Source organism: Haemaphysalis longicornis, unplaced genomic scaffold (assembly GCF_048455015.1).
Source record: "Haemaphysalis longicornis isolate Haplotype H1 unplaced genomic scaffold, Haemaphysalis longicornis Haplotype H1 scaffold_9, whole genome shotgun sequence".
Classification (NCBI taxonomy): Eukaryota; Metazoa; Arthropoda; class Arachnida; order Ixodida; family Ixodidae; genus Haemaphysalis; species Haemaphysalis longicornis.
In genome coordinates this window covers 157416017-157433855 of record NW_027526460.1, presented here as the reverse complement: position 1 = coordinate 157433855, position 17839 = coordinate 157416017, and the positions used below count along the sequence as shown (strand labels likewise).

The 17839-nt window shown below is 46.2% G+C and overlaps 1 protein-coding gene across 2 annotated transcripts in view; it reads right to left on the bottom strand.

Moving 5' to 3' along the window:
* Positions 1-17839, bottom strand: part of LOC144153762 (N-acetylglucosamine-6-sulfatase-like) — a 134521-nt gene that overhangs the window by 78484 nt on the left and 38198 nt on the right. For both annotated transcript variants that reach the window (XM_077685473.1, XM_077685474.1), the window contains exons 3-4: positions 4783-4842; positions 3480-3683 (exon numbers count right to left, since the gene is read on the bottom strand). In XM_077685473.1, the coding sequence (XP_077541599.1) occupies positions 3480-3683; positions 4783-4842 (264 nt within the window). The remainder of the gene's footprint in view (positions 1-3479; positions 3684-4782; positions 4843-17839) is intronic.

The window sequence follows — 17839 nt, the reverse complement described above, 5'->3', positions numbered from 1 at the left end:
GTGACATACAGATTAACATTTGCGTATTCATATTGCCAACAACAACACCATTTTGAATCCTTGAATAACTGATATAATTAGTAGACGATGGAGGCCTTAATACGTTGCAGAACGTTCCGGCAATATAAATAAACTTAAAAGCATTTTGCAGCGAGACTGTTAGTGTCAGCGTATCTAATCCTCAGTCCTACCAACGTTTTTGTTTGATAAAGCTCATTCTTATACACAATGTTTTCTGTGGTGATCAGCGGCTGTAAAAAACAAAAAAACTCAACAATTTTTACCAGGCTCCATTTCAGTTCGGCATTCCTACATTAAGGACTGGAATCTGACAAGGGTGTACGACAGCAGATTTAAATTTCTCAATGCTTGTTGACGCCAATTCATTTTCATGTTGCACTGTTTAGATAAGTTTCTCGGTGGCAATGAAAGGTGCATGGCAGCTGCTTGACAGGTTCGCGTATGTTCCCCGAGTGGCCGAGCGGCTGTAAAAAATTGAAGCAGTTCCAGTAAACGTGAAAGCTGACGGAAGTGCACAGAAAGTGATTCGCCACAATGGGCTGTAGCTCCGTTATCCATAAGCTCACTGCTACCACCCAAAGCATTTCAAATTTCCCGCCTCCGTAGTGCTCGCGCGCCCACTTCTTGAATCAGCGCCAGGGGGAGTTCTGTTCCTTTTTTTGCTTGCTTTTCCTTCGCCTGCTATTCGCCGCGAGCTCGACATGTAGGTGGCGACACCGTCGCGCTGCTAGTGTGGATGCTCCGCAGAGCGGCCCGTAGAAATGCACACTGTGGGCGCGCTTCGTGCTTTTTTCTCGCAGTATGAGCGCACGAAAGGTGCAAACAAGAGTGGTATGCTGTAGTTCGGTTCCTCAACGTTCAATGTATAGCATGGAAGCGGCACTCAGTTTTTATTACTACGCCAAAAAAAGCGACGGCTCATCGGGAATTTCAGAATGACCGTAATTGTGACAATTAACTTGTACGCTGTGGCTCGTAGCAAGCTCGATCTTTCCAGACTATGGCTTTGAGCCTTCAATAACAGCATAAATAGAAACAAATCAGGAAGCCTCGATCTTTGAAATTCAGTTTACAACGGCAATCTCAATCGCTTTCACTGGTAGCATGACGCATTCTTGCATTTGTGGGATGCCCTTAAATGGTAACACTACTTAACTGCCCCGAAATTCTTTCTAAGAGCTTACGATATTTTTTGTGTGTTCAAAAGGCAACATAAAATTACTGAATTCTGATCAGCGCAGAGATATAAATGTAACCGCTCTAACGGGTCTTTTAAATGAAATTTTAGCGACTCTGAAGGAAGGTTTGATGAATAACGGTTTCGGATCACTTATTTACGGCTTTCGTCGCAAGTGAACTTGCGAATTGAATTGTCAACGCACGCAGTACAATCAACATCTCATGTTTAGCTAGGTTTTAGCAAAGTGACAAGCAGGTTTACAGTGTGCAAACCAAGCTTCTGGGACCTCACAGTGAGCACAAATTTTCTGTTACGGCTGCTCTGTTGACCATTTCCGTTCCTTTTAAAATCTAACAGGTGCCTGCAACACTGAGATATGTTTGCATTCTTGCGTATAAGGTCGCTTACGAACCCTAAAGATGGCAATAAATGAAGTTGTGCTGTTGCAGATGTAGTAAAACATTTCCTTTTTATTTCTCGTTGCGAATCAGCGCAACGGGTTCCCGGTAACTACTTTGTTTTGTAAACTGAATATCGCCTTTGTCTTTTATTTCTTGAGGATTGGTTAAAAAATAAAATTCTGTGCATTTCCTTTTTTTTTTTCGTGAAGAGGGGGGAGGTCCTGCCAACGGTGCAAGAGCAGAGAGAACAGAACGTACGTAACGCGAAAAGCCAAACTATGGTTATCAGTATTACTTACAATCGAAACTACACTAGGCGTTGTGTTCTGTAGCGGTGAAAAAGCAGTACTTTAACACGTATTTTCAAAATTAATTAACCCCCCTTTGATCCGAGATTGTCCAGGAATTGTGGCTCGCCTTTTTCAAAAATGTATTGAAAGCAAGCATTGTGGGAAAAAATTTAAAAAAAAACATCAGCGAGTGAAGGCACACACGCCCCTCACACATGTGGGCAACAACGTGCATTATATTACGCGTTTTCTCCTCTTTCTTTAAACTTAGGTCCACCTTAAGAGGTTAAGACGTGACCATATTAGGCATTTGGTTATGCTGAGTGAGACACGTTTCTGGACAAGGTGATTCATGTCGGATTTGAAATATATGAAAATGACACACGAAATGCCACATGACAGACGCAAACTCACAACTGCTTAATTTTACCGAAAAATCCCCCCTAAACACTCTTGCGCATCCATAGAAACGTATTTTAAATGATACGTAAAATTAGCAACTCAACACAGCTGAATAAATGTTTATTCCTCCTCCTGAGTATAAACAACGACTGTCCAAAAATGGTATTTATTTTAGAAATATACAGGAAGGACACGATCACACAGGCGCTTGCTGGTGTAAAATACGTGTCCGGTAATGTATGGGCGATAGCTCAGGGGTCGTGTGCAGTGTAAATGTTTTTGTTTGTTTCTTCTTTCTATAAGGACACAGCGCAGTTTTACAAGGGTGTGGAATTTGCACGCGTACGCAGGTCTTGTAGCTTCTTACCCGTTTCGCGTACTAAACTTTTATGCTTTAAATAATCACCACGCCACCTTCAAAAAGCACCCTTCGACGTTCCCGAAACGGCAGACGACTGCACTCAACAATAGGAAAAGTGCAATGTGTGGAAGCAATGTTCACACTCAAGCGGTGACCACGGCGAAGATGTTTCGTGGAATTAAACCAGCGCATTAACCCACAACGGCCGCTGATTATTGCGTTTCTAGAGGAAATGCGCAAGCAGAGGTAACTATGTCATTGATTACTGCCAAACGAGCACACATATTGGTTGTTTTGTCGTGTGCAGCACGCGTCTTGCGCCGCACGCAACGTGAAAAAGCAGACGACGCGAGAGCGCCATCCACACTAGGAGCGGTTCGTCCCGCCGCCGCCAGGGGCCGACTCTGTTCGCGCTCGGGGCGAATAGCAAAAGCGAACCCAACGAGGGTTTCTAACTACATGAACATGGGTGCTGCCGGTTAGCTACATATATTTTGCGTCAAGTGTACGTACAGGTTTTTTTCGCGCTTCACAACAGGGGGGAGGGGGGGGGGGGGATATATGACAAGCGCCAGCGTTTGAGGAGTTTCGAACGGTTATTACTATTTAAACCGCTCGGTTTTCGAAGCCTCTGCGGGACGCCTACGAGGGAACACCGGGCTCTACTTGAGTGTGTTATCTCGCGGCACTGCCTGATTCCGGCAGTCGTTTAACATCGACCATTGCAGCGAGCTAGGACGACAAGGCGAGCCCCTAAAGTGCTCTGCACTTAAAAACGTTTGCCGTTTCAGTTGACGCGTTAACAGCAGTGTAAACGTACGCACCTTGTTGAGGTACTTGCCGGCGTAGAAGGTCTCGTATCCGGCCGCCTGCAAAGCCACGACGAAGGCTTCGCGCTCTGGTCCACGCTGCCACATCAGCGAACTGCAGTTCCCGGACAGCGAATTGTTGGCTACGTGAGCGTTGTGCGCGTAGCGGCCGGTGAGAATGCTCGAACGGCTCGGACAGCACAGCGGGGTCGTCACGTACTGCGACATACGAAGGATGATCGACGAAAAAGAACATGTAATGCCTTGCGATCATCTAACATGCACCACTGATGCAAAGCTTGGAAGTTGAGTACGTGATATTCTAACATTGAGAGCAATGCTACAATACTTAAACTTGTGGTGCGCCCAATGTGCATCCGCCTTTCTTCTTATTCCTGCACAATCTCTCCTGCATTCCTGCATTCTGCACAATCTCTCTCCATTATCTAAGGCAGAAAACGCTGAGCCTTTTTTGAGCCTGTGACTACAACTTTTGCCCCGGGACTATTTCTGGCCCAGGCAGTATAATTCATTACCACTGGCCAGTCACAGCTTTTACTTTCTCATCACGGAGCTCTTCTCTCGTAACAGTTTGAGCAGCCCTTAAGCCACCCTTGCGGCAGCCAAATGCGGCGGGGTTCGGAGCCACACCTTGGCAATCAAGGCTTTATCTCTCTGAGTGCGGGCAGGACTTTAATATTGAGCGCGCGCGCAAGTTCAATTTGCTGCTTTCTCTACTTAGAATGGGAAGCGATATGCATGTAAACAGCGAAACCAAAGCCATGGGGCTCTGAGTATTGTTTTTCGCTCATAACGATGGGCTGGACAGGTAGTACAACAAAGATTTAGAAGATCGTTTTTTTTTTGGGGGGGAGGGGGTTGGGGGGGTTATAAAGTTCTGCTGCTACACCTTGGCTATGTAGTACGCTGTATAGGCAGGCCTCATATTAATTTCGACCACCCTGGGATCTTTAACGGGCACCGCTCGTATACTGTTGTAATAGTGCTGGGGTCTGTACCTCAGGAATATGCTAGCATACAACTACAGAGTATAAATTGAAAGAATTGACGGAAGTGGTGACATACTGAAGCGGCAGGCATGAAATTCTAAGCAGGTGAATAAGAATATCCTACTTTTGAGAGTGCAGGGCTGTCATCATTCTCTTTGAGTGGGATTTTTTGGGAAAAATTAGTCCTGGCCAAGAAATATCCGATTTTAAAGGCGAGGAAAAAACAATCTGGAATATGCCCGAGCTCGACAGATATAAACACTATCATGGTCGATAGCCCATCAGTACCTATGGCTGCTGACACTCACCGTGTTGGCGAACGTCACGCCGCCTTCGCCGAGCAAGGACTGCGTCCTCACCAGGGCTTTCTGAAAAGCGGCAAGAACGTGTTAGTTGCAAGAACGGCAAACGCTGCAAGAACGTAATAGGCCGGCAAATTCAGTGCTTTCACAGTAACTGCTCTGCGTTTTCACCGAAGACTCTGTCTTTATTTCAAGGTTGGCGTTGCTGAAGTTGTCGCCTGTTCACTGCGTTCGAGACATTAGCGTAATAATCATTATCACCATCATCATCATCACCACCATCATCACCATCATCATCACCCCCTCCCCCCACCATCATCATGTAAAAGGTGCACCATGTCAAATACACTTAAGCTGCAGCGATTTTAGCGAAACAGCGTTAACACGTGGCAGGAACTATGCTGCAAGCTTTCGGCAAGGCAATGCTCTATAATCGCACCACAGCGTTTCATTCATAATTGAGTTTTTTTCGGGACGGGTTGAATTCGTTCTGTTTTGAAGGTCGATTTTAGTGAGTCTGCAGGTTCATGTCAAATCGTGTCCCCTCGTAAGTACAATAAATGTTGAGGCTGGCACTTGCAATTTTAAATAGGACCATATTTCTTAGTTTAATTAAACGATAAAATTTTGGTCTGTCTGTCTGCCTGATCGTCCCTCAATTCAGCCTCCCGGCCAAAAGGTAAAAGAATTCATGAACGAGGCGTTTATTTAGGCAAAACATTTCCAAAATACAAATCCAGGAGCATGCTCCATACTTTTCAGGACCGTCGGCAAATATTCACAAAAAAAAATTATTAGGCATATTTGAAGCCAAATGCCCAACTTATACTAGCAGTGTTATTTCAAATAAAATAGACGGGATCGTATTTTTTTGCGAAAGCAATAAAAACGCGTTCAAAACTCTATTTTATGCGATAAAAATAACAGGGGCCCGCGCGCAAGAACAGAGCTTGTGGCTTTTGCGCCAAGATAACCAGTAACAGTAGGCTCCAAGATACATGGCGCCAGTTGTGCAGAAGCGGGAAAATTGAATCGAAACCAGCGAAGCTCTGTTGCCTTTGCCAAAGGAGGACCGAGACAGGAAGGGATCAGCAGAGACGTGGAGGGGAGGGGAGAGCAGAGGCAGTTAAGTGGCGGGGAGTTCAGCAGACTATCGGTTTTGGCGACGAGTGCAGCCACGAGGAGAAGAAAAAAGTGTACTCAAACTGAAGAGCCCAGTTGGGCGCGGCTCTTAGTCCAGGACTCCCCTGGTTCTACCCGCCGCCTTTGCTGTTTGGGTCGGCCGTAGCTGCCTATTCGCGTCAGAGCTGGCAAGTTCACTCTCCCACTGCGCGTAGGGTGGACTGGGAATTGGATTCAAATCTGGGTTATTGTGGCGCTTCCAGACCGTGTAAACCAGGTCAGCGCGCTGGTCGAACTGTCTGCACAGGGTAGGGGTAGAGTGTGGGGTGGGTACCGCGTAGTCTCGTAGGGTGTGGGAACGGGTTTAGAATTGACAGAGGGTGACTTCTTTTGACAGCGGGTCAGCTCCTGGCGCGTAGGTGCGCCCGAATAGCCTGTAGTGCGAACTGAGCAGATACGCGGCCCACTTTTCGTTTCGTCCCGATGGTTGGGAAAGTTTGGTCAGGCTTGCAAGCCCTGTTTAGGCTTAATGGTATAGCGCCATGGAAACTCCTACTTTGTTTCCGTTATTTTTTGCCGGCAACAATAAACAGTAACAAGCCACAGTTCTCAAAATTAGACTTCAATCTCCGCTAGAAAATTACCTTCAATGATTATTTCACTCTTGTAGCAAACAATATCCCGTTTATCGTACCAAGTTAAATTAGGTTTCGACGCGATCTGGTCAACTGCTTTACCATTTTACAGCGCTCGACCAACCAGCGCCACCGTTCTTTTTTTGCAACTGAACACCTATTTCACACAGTTTCAACACCCTACAAAAAGCCGGGCGTGTTGCAGTCGGTAAACACCCCTTTCGCCACACGACTATAATATTTTTAATGTTCAAGGTTCAAATTGTTGTTTCACGTGGCAAAGCTAAACTTGTGGCATGAGGTGCACCGCATATGTAAACGAGCGATCATTACATACGAGCAACTGTTTCTTTTTGCGTTTGAAAATTTCTTGCGAGTAGAGAAGTATATGAGGGGATGTCTTTTAGATGCGGCGCATCTATTGCTCTGAGGCATGTCCCTCCTGCGTCCTCGGCGTCCGTCCGCACGCCACCTGCGCATGCGCGACTCTCCTCCGTTAGTCTCTCCCACAGCTGTGCGCAACACTCTCACTCCGCGCATTAGCATAACGACAGCTGGCGCGCTTGGTTGGCGCGCGGTTCGCTGCGTTAACGCTGCGTTAACAGCTGCTCCGGTGCGCATGTGCGCGCATGGGCGACTCTCTCCCACGGTCTCCTCTCCTTCAAGCGCTGTGAATATTAAGCGAGTATCGCTCCGCGGCGGTTCAGTCAGCGCTCGCTCTCGTTCTTCTCGAACATCGACGATGCAACCAAGATTCGACCACTGTTGCGGCAGCCGCTCACTGTGCACTTTACTGACCATAAAGTCATCATTCTTAAATGTAATAAAGAGCTGGGTGTTGGTCGCTAAAACACGTGTACTCTCTCATTTCGCGTATGCATGCGCCGCATCACACCAGGGTTCCCTCTCGGGGAGATGGGGGCAATTTTTCTTTACAGTGCTATTATGCATCCAAGCATGGCCTCATTAAATGAACAGCTGAACACCTTTTCCATGCCCTTTCAATACCCTAAGAAAAACCAAGGCTGTTGAAGTTGATCAACACCCTTTTTTCACACAAAAAGGGTGTAGAGCTAGGAAAAGGGAGTTGAGATTGTAGAAAAAGGGTGTAAATGCCTCCCAACATCCTTTTTCCACTTATGCTACACCCTTTTTGGCTAAAACGGTGTAAAAACGTTTAGTTTGATACGCAAAACCACTGCCGCCCCCGTTGCCGCCTCAGGTTCCAGTTCGTCAAGTACCTGCAAATTCCTCCCGGATGAACTGCAACTTTGCCCGTTGGAACGCCGACTTGAGCCAATTTTACTTCTTCAGCTTAAACGGCCCCCGGACTGACATTTTCGACGGTCTGTTTTACTTCCAAGCATGCGCACATAACGAGTTGCCGGTTTATGCGTGCATGATTTGGGAGCGGAGGGAGGGAGGGGGGCGAGGCGTGCGCTCGAAACTATAAGTTTCATGCCCTTACATGCGCATTGTGCTGGCGGAAGGTTTAAACGCTGACGTCAAGCGGCCAATGCGGTCTGTCCTGGGCCCACAGTGGTCGAGCGGACTGTGGTGGTGCACTACACAAACGACGCGGGAGGGATAGAGCTCCAGGTTTGTCCGATAGAATAAAGCTCGGGTCATTTCAAATTTATTCTGTAAATTGCCTAAAAAGTATGCTCACTCGCTAATTGCAAACAAACTTGTTTTGTTTCGTGCACACCGTGGACTGCGTCCAGCTTCGCAGGTCGATCTTCACAGAGTGGAAGGACACTAATTTTTTGCTCTAGCTTGTTGCCGAAGTCATGCGTACTTCAATAGTGGCTAGCGTACTAATTTTCATGCTTACCGGCAGTCCCACCTACAAAAGTTTTGGTTACGGTTTTTCATGGGAACAGAAAGTCTTGGATGACTAGACTGGTGACAAACATAAAGCCGAGCCGACAATAGACAGAGCCGTTTATTATTTTAGCTGCACAAAGCATGAAACACGAGCTGAAACCACAGAAGTATTGCGCAGACTGTCAAGTGATGTTTTGTCACAAGTAAACACAGTTTTATATACCTCTCATTAGCACAATAGGGACAGCAGTCCTAAACAAAAGATCATCCAAACAAAAAAATTGGCCGCGTATCTGCTCCTTTCGTTGCAAATGTCGTCAAATGACGATAGTCTTTATCGACTTTTGCCAAGTAAATGCCTCCCTTCGCTTTACCGCTCACCTCTCATGTTGTTCCTCTTGCGTCGCGCTCCTCGTAAGGTAAAGACACCAAAGGTTTGCTTAAATCATTTTAAATTTCCCGCGTTCCACTGCACCAAACCGGGTGTCTCGATGCGAACGCTGCCGTACGGCGAAGGCGCGCGTTACTCGAGGCACCCTACTTCAACGTTTATAGAACCGCGTTGCCCCACTCCACGTGCGTTGCAAGTAGAACGTGGAAACTATCTAGTGGAACCTTACGTAACTGTTGCCGGTTGATTTCTTAAAATGGCGCCAGAAGCTATAGTGGCGCTGGCGACAGCAGGCGACGGCGGAGTGAATTCTTTTTCTGCAGTTGATGAAGTATTTAATTTCGCAAAAGTCAAGCATGTTTGAATTTTTATAAAGGAGCACTGCAAATATCACTTCTGTATTGATTTGTTGTCTCATATTTGCGTAACGTCTTGTTCTTCTTCAACAATGTTGACAAGTATGAACATTACACCGGACCAAGACGGGTAGATTTAGCTGTGACTATATAAGACTATTGCGCAGGCACTGTTTTGCTTTGGCCGGGTGGCTGAATCGAGTCACAGACAGACAGACGGACAGACATACAGACACACAGACATACAGACAGACCAAAATTTCTGGGTTTAAGTAGCCCAAGAAAGACTATCGTCTTTAAAACAGTTAAAGCAGTTCCACTCAACGTGACAGCTGTTGGGAACAGCGAAGCCCTCCAAGCGGAGCTGTGGCGCCTTGACTTGACTAGTTTCAGTACAGTCAAACCCGACTATAACGAACCCGGATAGAGCGAAATATGCTATATATCGAACAAAAATAAATAGGTTGCGGAAAGACACGCGAAACGTATTCCTTATAACAAACTTCACATCTGATATATGGAACTCGGCATGCCTAGAATGGCCGCCAAAATGTATGTTCTCGGAGCGGCGATTGAGATGTTGATTGGCCGCGACCACTGAGAAAAGGCCGCGAGTGAGACTTTGCGCCTCGTATGGATTGACATGACGCCCGCACTTTCCGTAACTGTTTCCGACGCGCGGGACTCACGACGGAACCCGCGTAGTCAGTGAGTCCGGACCAAGACGGCAGCTCGCCAACGTTCCCGATGGTGGACCAAAAGGAGTGTCCTTCGAAGATTTCCTGAGTGTCAACGACGACGTTACCGTCACTGTAAGCCCCTCGGACGCGGGCACCGTCAGCAGCACCGTCGTAATGCTGATGAAAAGCACCGAGGAGGCAGAGGATGTCGCGAGTGAAAGCCGTCCGACGCTTAACCCATACAAAAATATTGCATGGTCGGCTATAGAAAATCCTCTTTATGGCCGTCTTTAGCTAATTGGCCCAATAATCTTTAGACGTTTCTATGGGTGTCTTTAGCAATTCCTATCGACATTCCTATGGGTGTCTTTAGCTATATGTATCGGCATTCCTATGGGTGTCTTTAGCGTCTTCTATAGCCGGTTCTGTGGTTGTCTTTAGAAATTCGTATGGACATTCCTTTGGCTGTCTTTCGCGTCTTCTATAGCCGGTTCTATGGCTGTCTTTAGCTCTTCTTTCGATGTCGCTATGGCTATAGAAGAAGCTAAAGACACCCATAGAAATGTCGATAGGAATGGCTTAAAACAGCCATAGAAACTTCTAAAGATCATCATCATCATCATCATCATCACAGCCTATCTACGCCCACTGCAGGGCAAAGGCCTCTCCCATTATTCTCCAATTATCTCGGTCCTGTGCCAACTGTGGCCAATTTATCCCCGCAAACTTCTTGATCTCATCTGCCTATTTAACTTTCGGCCGCCCCCTACAATGCTTGCCTTCTCTAGGGATACACTCTGTTACCCCTAATGACCAGCAGTTATCCTGCCTTCGCATTACATGCCCTGCCCACGTCCATTTCTTCTTCTTAATTTCTACTGATAAGTCTTTAACACCAGTTTGCTCCCTGACCCACTCTGCTCTCCTCTTGTCTCCTAATGTTACACCTATCATTTTCCGCTCCATTGCCCGCTGAGTCGTTCTCACTTTAAGTTGAACCCTCTTAGTGAGCCTCCAAGTTTCTGCCCCGTAGGTGAGTACCGGTAAGATGCAGCTGTCATACACTTTCTTCTTCAGTGACAATGGTAGGCTGCTATTCATTATCTGAGAATGTCTGCCATATGCACCCCACCCCATTCTGATCCTTCTAATTATCTCTGCCTCATGGTTGGGATCTGGGGTCACAACTTGGCGTAAGTAGATATATTCGCTTACCACTTCCACTGCCTCGCCACCTATCTCAAACTGCTGTGCTGTCCCGAGGTTATTGATCATTACTTTAGTTTTCTGCATATTAATTTTCAGGCCCACGGTTCAACTCTGTTCGCCCAGTGCGGAAAGCATGCTTTGCAATTCGTCCCCCGAGTTAGTTAGCAAGGCAACGTCATCAGCAAATCTGAGGTTACTGAGGTATTCTCCATTAACCCTTACTCCCACCTGTTCCCAATCCATCGTTCTGAATACTTCTTGTAAGCATGCTGTGAATAACATTGGAGAGATTGTGTCTCTTGTCTGACACCCTTCCTTATAGGTATTTTACTGCTCTCCCTATGGGCGATGATGGTTGCTGTAGACCTATTGTAAATATCCTCTACTCTTCTTACATAATGCTAATCTACCCCCTGGTTCCGTAATGCCTGAATGACTGCTAGGGTTTCGACCGAGTCAAATGCTTTCTCATAATCTATGAAGGCTATATATATCGGGGTTCAATATACTCAGCGCACTTCTCTATCACCTGATTGATCGTGTGATTATAGTCCTTTGTTGAATAACCTTTACGGAACCCTGCTTGTTCTTTAGGTTGACTGAAAACTAAGGTGGCAGAGATTCGGTTAGCGATTACCTTGGTAAATACCTTGTACAAGACTGACAGTAAGCTGATCGGCCTGTAATTTTTTAAGTCCTTCATGTTGCCTTTCTTATGGATTAGGATGATGTTCGCGTTCTTCCAAGATTCCGGTACCATTGCGGTCATTAGGCATTGCGTAAACAGGTTTGCCAGTTTTTCAAGTACAATTTCTCCGCCATCCTTCAAGAGGTCTGCTGTTATCTGATCCTCACCAGGTGCTTTGCCCCCTTTCATTTCTTTCAAAGCCTTCCTTACTTCTTCGGTCGTTACTGGTGGGGTGTCTATCTCCTCTGAATTACTGTATCGTTCGGCATTATCTTGTATGTCCCGGCTACTGTACAGATCCCTATAGAACTCCTCGGCCTAAAGATAAAAGAACTCCTCGGCCTCCTCGGTCTGAAAATAATTGGCCAAATAGCTAAAGACAACCATAAGGAGGGTTTTCAATAGCCGACCATAAAATGTTTTTGCATGAGCTGCAGCCACAACAGAATCACCACTACTTGAAACACAGCGACAGCAGCAGCCGCTGAGAAATTATTAACACGCTGCCATGCCGGCTTACAGCCTTGCGGGTCTCTAGAACTTCTCCTGTGGCACTGAGGTTGTCTGCCTATCTGCATTCTGTAATATATGCTCCGTGAACACTTCAGCGATAGAGGGGGAGTGCAAGGTTGCGATTGCAAACACTTCGCCAGTTTTCATTCACAGGCAAACAAGGAAAGCAAAACCAAGGGGTTTATTCATCCCATACATTGCATAAAGGGCTACTATCTACGGTAATTCGCCGCCAGTAAACAGTAGTTCACATACGCCGATCGAAACACACAGCACACGCATTCCAACACTCTGGCTCACCCTCACGTTATTGGCTCGACAGCCACACTACGCGGCACATTTTCCGTGAACGCCTACCGAGACACTTGTAGCTACAGGTGCTGGGTAGTCCACAGAAAAGATAGCACTCAGAACTCGTTCATTTCACCCAGTACTCAATGCACAAAGCTGCAAGTACGGTGGCTAAAATGGAAATGCACTCTTAATAAAACAATCAAGACGCCGTCGCACACAATGCCATAATAAAAACGTTTTCCAAGTCCGCTCAATTAGTTCCTTGTAAGTTTTCTCAGTACACGAAAAAATAATTATCTTTGTCTCATCACTGCGGCCAAATCTTCACTTCTGTGTACGTTGCAATGCCCATGTGGTGCAGGGTAGTTTGGAAACGTATTCTTGAACCCCCAAAAAAGTCCTGTATTTCTCGCACTATTCAGCCTCTTCAGTTCGTAAGATCACTCACCCTGGAGTTTTGCGTACGATGAAAGTCCTGTCGCGGTATCGCAGGTATCCATTTTCGCATGACGTCAAGTTGATGTTGAATTAATCATTACACTGTCACCGTAAACGCTGAAATTTCTGACAGCGAAAAGCTGCACATTTGCTTGGCTTCACACCATCTACACGAACACTTTGCGGTCGAAACGTAAATTCAAAGCACCAGGCAACACGTGCCATGCCCGCGCACATGAGCAAGGAGACGAGATGTGGCTGACTGAGTACATCCTTGTATAAGCAGGTCCATCGCGCTAGCAAATAGTGCGGAGATATGTGCCCATCTTTCTACCTTTTTCTAACTTGTTTGCTGGTAATTATTTTATTTGGTAAATACAACATCGCTTAACGTCTTGTTTTCTTCATCCGAAAAAACTATATCTGTTCTCAGTACTCAGGGAAAATTGTCTGTCACTATCATTGCTGCCCGCACGAATACTAACACAGTGTGAAACGCCTGACCCTCTTTTCAACGAAAACTTTTCTTCGCACAGCCGGGCTACAGACACCGACGGGCGCTGCACCCACGTGGTCCCTCCCCACCCGTGTCATTTGGTACCCATCGCCAAAACCAGTGTGCCAAACAAACAACCGAAAATAAAACATAAAGCCGGGGTGTCCCTTCTAGGGCCGGCTAGCAGGTCATGGTTCCTTCTACCTTTCCATCGCTTCGCAGAATTTCCTCTCCGCGCCTCCTTCGGTCCGGCATGGGTCACTCTCCCCCTTTCTCAATGACTAATTTCAAAGTGGGCTCCGCGAAAGACGGAATGCGGTTGTTCGCCGATGCCACCATATTTCTGACTGTGTCCGTACGTACCGTGGGCCGCGAAGGTTCTTTCCCATTTGCTTCGACGATGAGAGGGCCGTTTTCAGAGAAGCCCGCTTTTTTCTTGACCGCGGCAGCCAAGGGCCGCAGCGGAAGAATTCTCCGAACTTATACGTGTTTCCGGCAGCGTTCATTTGCAAGCTTTGCCGACGCGCAGTATCCAAAGTTGCAACCTGAATTTGAGCGTTAATCTGTAGCTGCCTTTAATTGTACTTTTCCCGTATTGTTGGTATAATAAGTACCTAAGGTTATTGAACAAAAACTTTCATATAACCGGCCTATGAACCTCATCATCGTTATTCAATCTGTGTTGTAGATGTAGCTAGGTAAATCATTAGTGCATAAATTACGCGTCATAAGTCATATTGAAACCAGCGGTATAGGATTTAATGGTTGCTCGAATTATACCTTTATAGGCTAACATTTTTTGTTAGCGGCTGGAGACTTGGAGCCTTATGTCACTATGTAGTTAGCTAAGGAAGCTTTTATGGATGCAGGCCTGTAAATTCTGCGCCAAACGCTTTCCTAATTCCGGCTAAATGTTGCTTAATTGTCACACGTCTAAAGGTTTACAGTTATATGTTGCGCTGCAGCTAGCCGAAGAAGCTTTTATGAATGGTTCGAAGTATGTAGACTATTAGAGCTTGACAATGACCTATATTCAGCCAAATGAGCCTTTATATGGCTTTCTCTCATTAGCTTTAGGGCGAATTCTTTTCAATAGCTGGCAAAAGACAGCTGAATGGTTTTGAGTCTATAGAGTTAGAGCTAAACAACGGCCTATATCCAGCCAAATGAGCCTTTATGGCTCTCTCTCTTTAGCTTTAGGACGGATTCTTTTCAATAGCTGGCAAAAGACAGGTGTATGGTTTTGAGTCTGTAGAGTTAGAGCTAAACAATGGCCGATATCTAGCCAAAGTAGCTTTTATGGCTTTCTCTCTTTAGCTTTAGGATGAACACTTTTCAATAGCTGGCAAAAGACAGCTGAATGCTTTCAAGTCTGTAGACTTAAAGCTAAACAATGGTCTAAAGCCAGCCAAAAGAGCTTTGTCGCGGCTGGTCTATAGAACTAAAGCCACACATTTTTCTTTAGCCAGCTATAGTAACCTGAATAGCTGTGACTCCATAGACTAAACACACTAGGATGTTCTATAATCATCTAAAGAGAATTGTATGGTTTACATTCTTTAGTGCAGGATGCATAAAAACTTCAATAGCTGGCTATAGCCTAATTTATGCCCTTTTATGGGTGACCATAGAGACCCATATGCGGCCATAGCTCACCATACATTTTTCCATAGACGCCCATAAGGCATTTTTGTATGGGAATGAAGTGCTTTCGGCAGTCGATGTCCTCCGCCAATATTTCTTAGATATTGAAGGACACGGCCTCTAACTGGTGCAAACAATGTCTCGTGTACAGAATGCTGTGCTACTTAACGCTGCCAAGACGAAAGGGAAAACAAAAACCACCGCTTTTTTTTGGAATTAGGCAGTTAAGGCGTTAAGGCGGAAAGTAGCTTCATTATTTGCAATAAATCGATTGTTTTGTGCATGGTAATGACATACTTTATTTTGTTCGTTTCTGCATGCAGAGATGGCAAGGGGATTCCAGCGTATTGCGAACTCGTAACAATAAACTCGTTATAGGTGGGTTTAGCTATATCGAAGTATTGGATACATCGAACTAATCGGGGCGCATATTGGAATTCGCTATAACCGGGTTTGACTGTAGCAGCCTGGCGTTGCTACCGAAATTATTCAGGCGAGGGCTGACGTTTCATTAATTGGGGATAATTCATGGTTTTCCATGTTTTTTATTACTGTGTACTTATTTGCGGCCAAGCAACGGAAGCTCCCGTGGTAACGACGCAGCGCAAACATCACCCATAGCACTTTGCATATGAGGAACGTGCGTCTCTGTGGAGCGAATGAGTTAATAACTGGGATTAGCGCTTTAAAGAACAGGACACACGTAAGAAAAAACGGACAGGACTGGCGCTAGTTGAAGTAGCGCCAGCCCTGTCCGTTTTTTCTTACGTGTGTCCTGTTCTTTAAAGCGGTAATCCCAGTTGTTATGATCATGAACCAACTAGCCCAGCAGCAAGTTTTATTAAGAATGAGTTAACGTTGGCTTCATAACGCTAGGACCCAAGTTCGATCCTGGCCAGAAGAAGCGGTTTTCTTTAGGAAGGCTGTTTGGGTAGGTGACGCCGTGAAGCTGTGGTCCGTATAGGTTCAGAACGCCGTGATTACGTGCTCTGTTTGAGTTCGTGACGACGGACAAGACACGACGACAAGCCGGGACCATAAAGTACTCAGCACTTAAGATTAAAAGAGAGACTAAATACAGTATGAATGTTGTGGCAGTTGTATATAGAGGAATCCTACGCGCCTAATTATTAAATGTGGTAGTAACATGCTCAGCTGAAGGGCGCAAATATAGGCGAGTTGATGCCCAACATTGAAGTATGCTACATTTTCATCTATCTGCTTATGTAGAAGGCTTCTACAGCTTCACTTGGGCCATTATAGTCTGCAAGAGTCAATATAACTGCTGTGTGGGGAAAGATTTGTTCACGCCTATATTCCCGGCGGTGATAGGGCAACTTTGCATGTAGGCCCAGAGGGCTCTGGGAAGCACCATTGAAGCAGCGATTTATCTGGACTACATCCTGCCTACGAGAAGACAGCGGTCTAACTCTGCTCAAAGGGGGCCCAGACGATGGAGGAAGAAAAACAAGGTTACATGGCGCACGCTCACTAACAACTAAAACCTATTACATCGAGAAAACTGCTATAAAGTGCTACAGTGTCTCAGCCGAAGATGATAAGCAAATCAAGAGTTAGTACGTAGCTTATCTACAACATTGAAACATGTGGCGGGTGCCACCCGAAAGATAATGATAGCAATATGTACAGAACCAAGAAAAATACCAATTATGCACTGAGTGGAGTTTTACAGCTCATGTAAGCAAAATGTTACACGCGCGCGGTCCTAACCAAATCGCACTGACAAAAAATTGGCTCCAACCCACGCTGCTATGAAGATGATTCAAAAGCAAAGCTTTAAATGACACCCACAACAACTGCCTATGCGACGTCACAAAAATTCACAGACGTGACTCTACAAAGAGCGACACCAGAGATTCTGCCGGCCGTTACCTGGAATTCGTGGGGCGGCGTGCGGAACGCAGCAGCCGCATCGGCCATGGCCGGGCTAGAGCTTTGGATACCGCCGCTGAAGCCCGGCCGTGAGTAGGCAGAAAGAAAACGGAGGGGAGCGTCTATCGAAGGGTGAGACAGCGGAACCTAGCCATGCTGGTGCGCTAGCTCGGGGCTGCTCCACCGCGCGATACAAGCGCGGACTCCCAAAAAATTCGGCATGTGAGATTAGTGATTCTCATTTATGCCGATTAAAACTGGTTAGTTTAGAAAGTTTGAGAATGGCGAGAAAGCTTAGGAAACTTTTATAATCGCTATTTAGCAGACTCAGTTGCACCTTTCGTCTTTTGCAATACCTCTTAAAACACAACCGGATTGGCATTCACCAATTTTGAAAACGGATACCAATTCGTGGCAAGCTGTGTGCAAAAGGTAGGGTTTCTCCAGCGGCTAGATGTCTGTATGTGGTCGCTACATTTTGTTTTCCAGCCCTGCAAACCAATCCTGCAAACCAATCCGATTCAGTCGGGTCCGGGTTATCGAGGAGGTGCTGTCAAACAAGTTAATCATGCCGTGCGAAGGAAGCTCGCAATGGACAAGAAGCTGGCCCAAAACAGGCCCAAAACAATCGTCGCCGCGCCATCACAAATTCGTCGCGCTATCTACAGTGTACTCCGTGGGTGAAACTGGGTGAATCCCCCGCGGGTGAATCCCCCCTCCCCCCAATGCCACCGCCTTCACCGCGTTGGGAGTTTATGGTCATAACGTTAAAGCTTTGCTTTAAAAAGTAAAACCCTCTCTTTGACAAGGCGACCGCGGCGTGCCTAACTAGACTGTTTTTTTGTAACGTGGAACGCTTCCGCGACCTTGCGTCCTA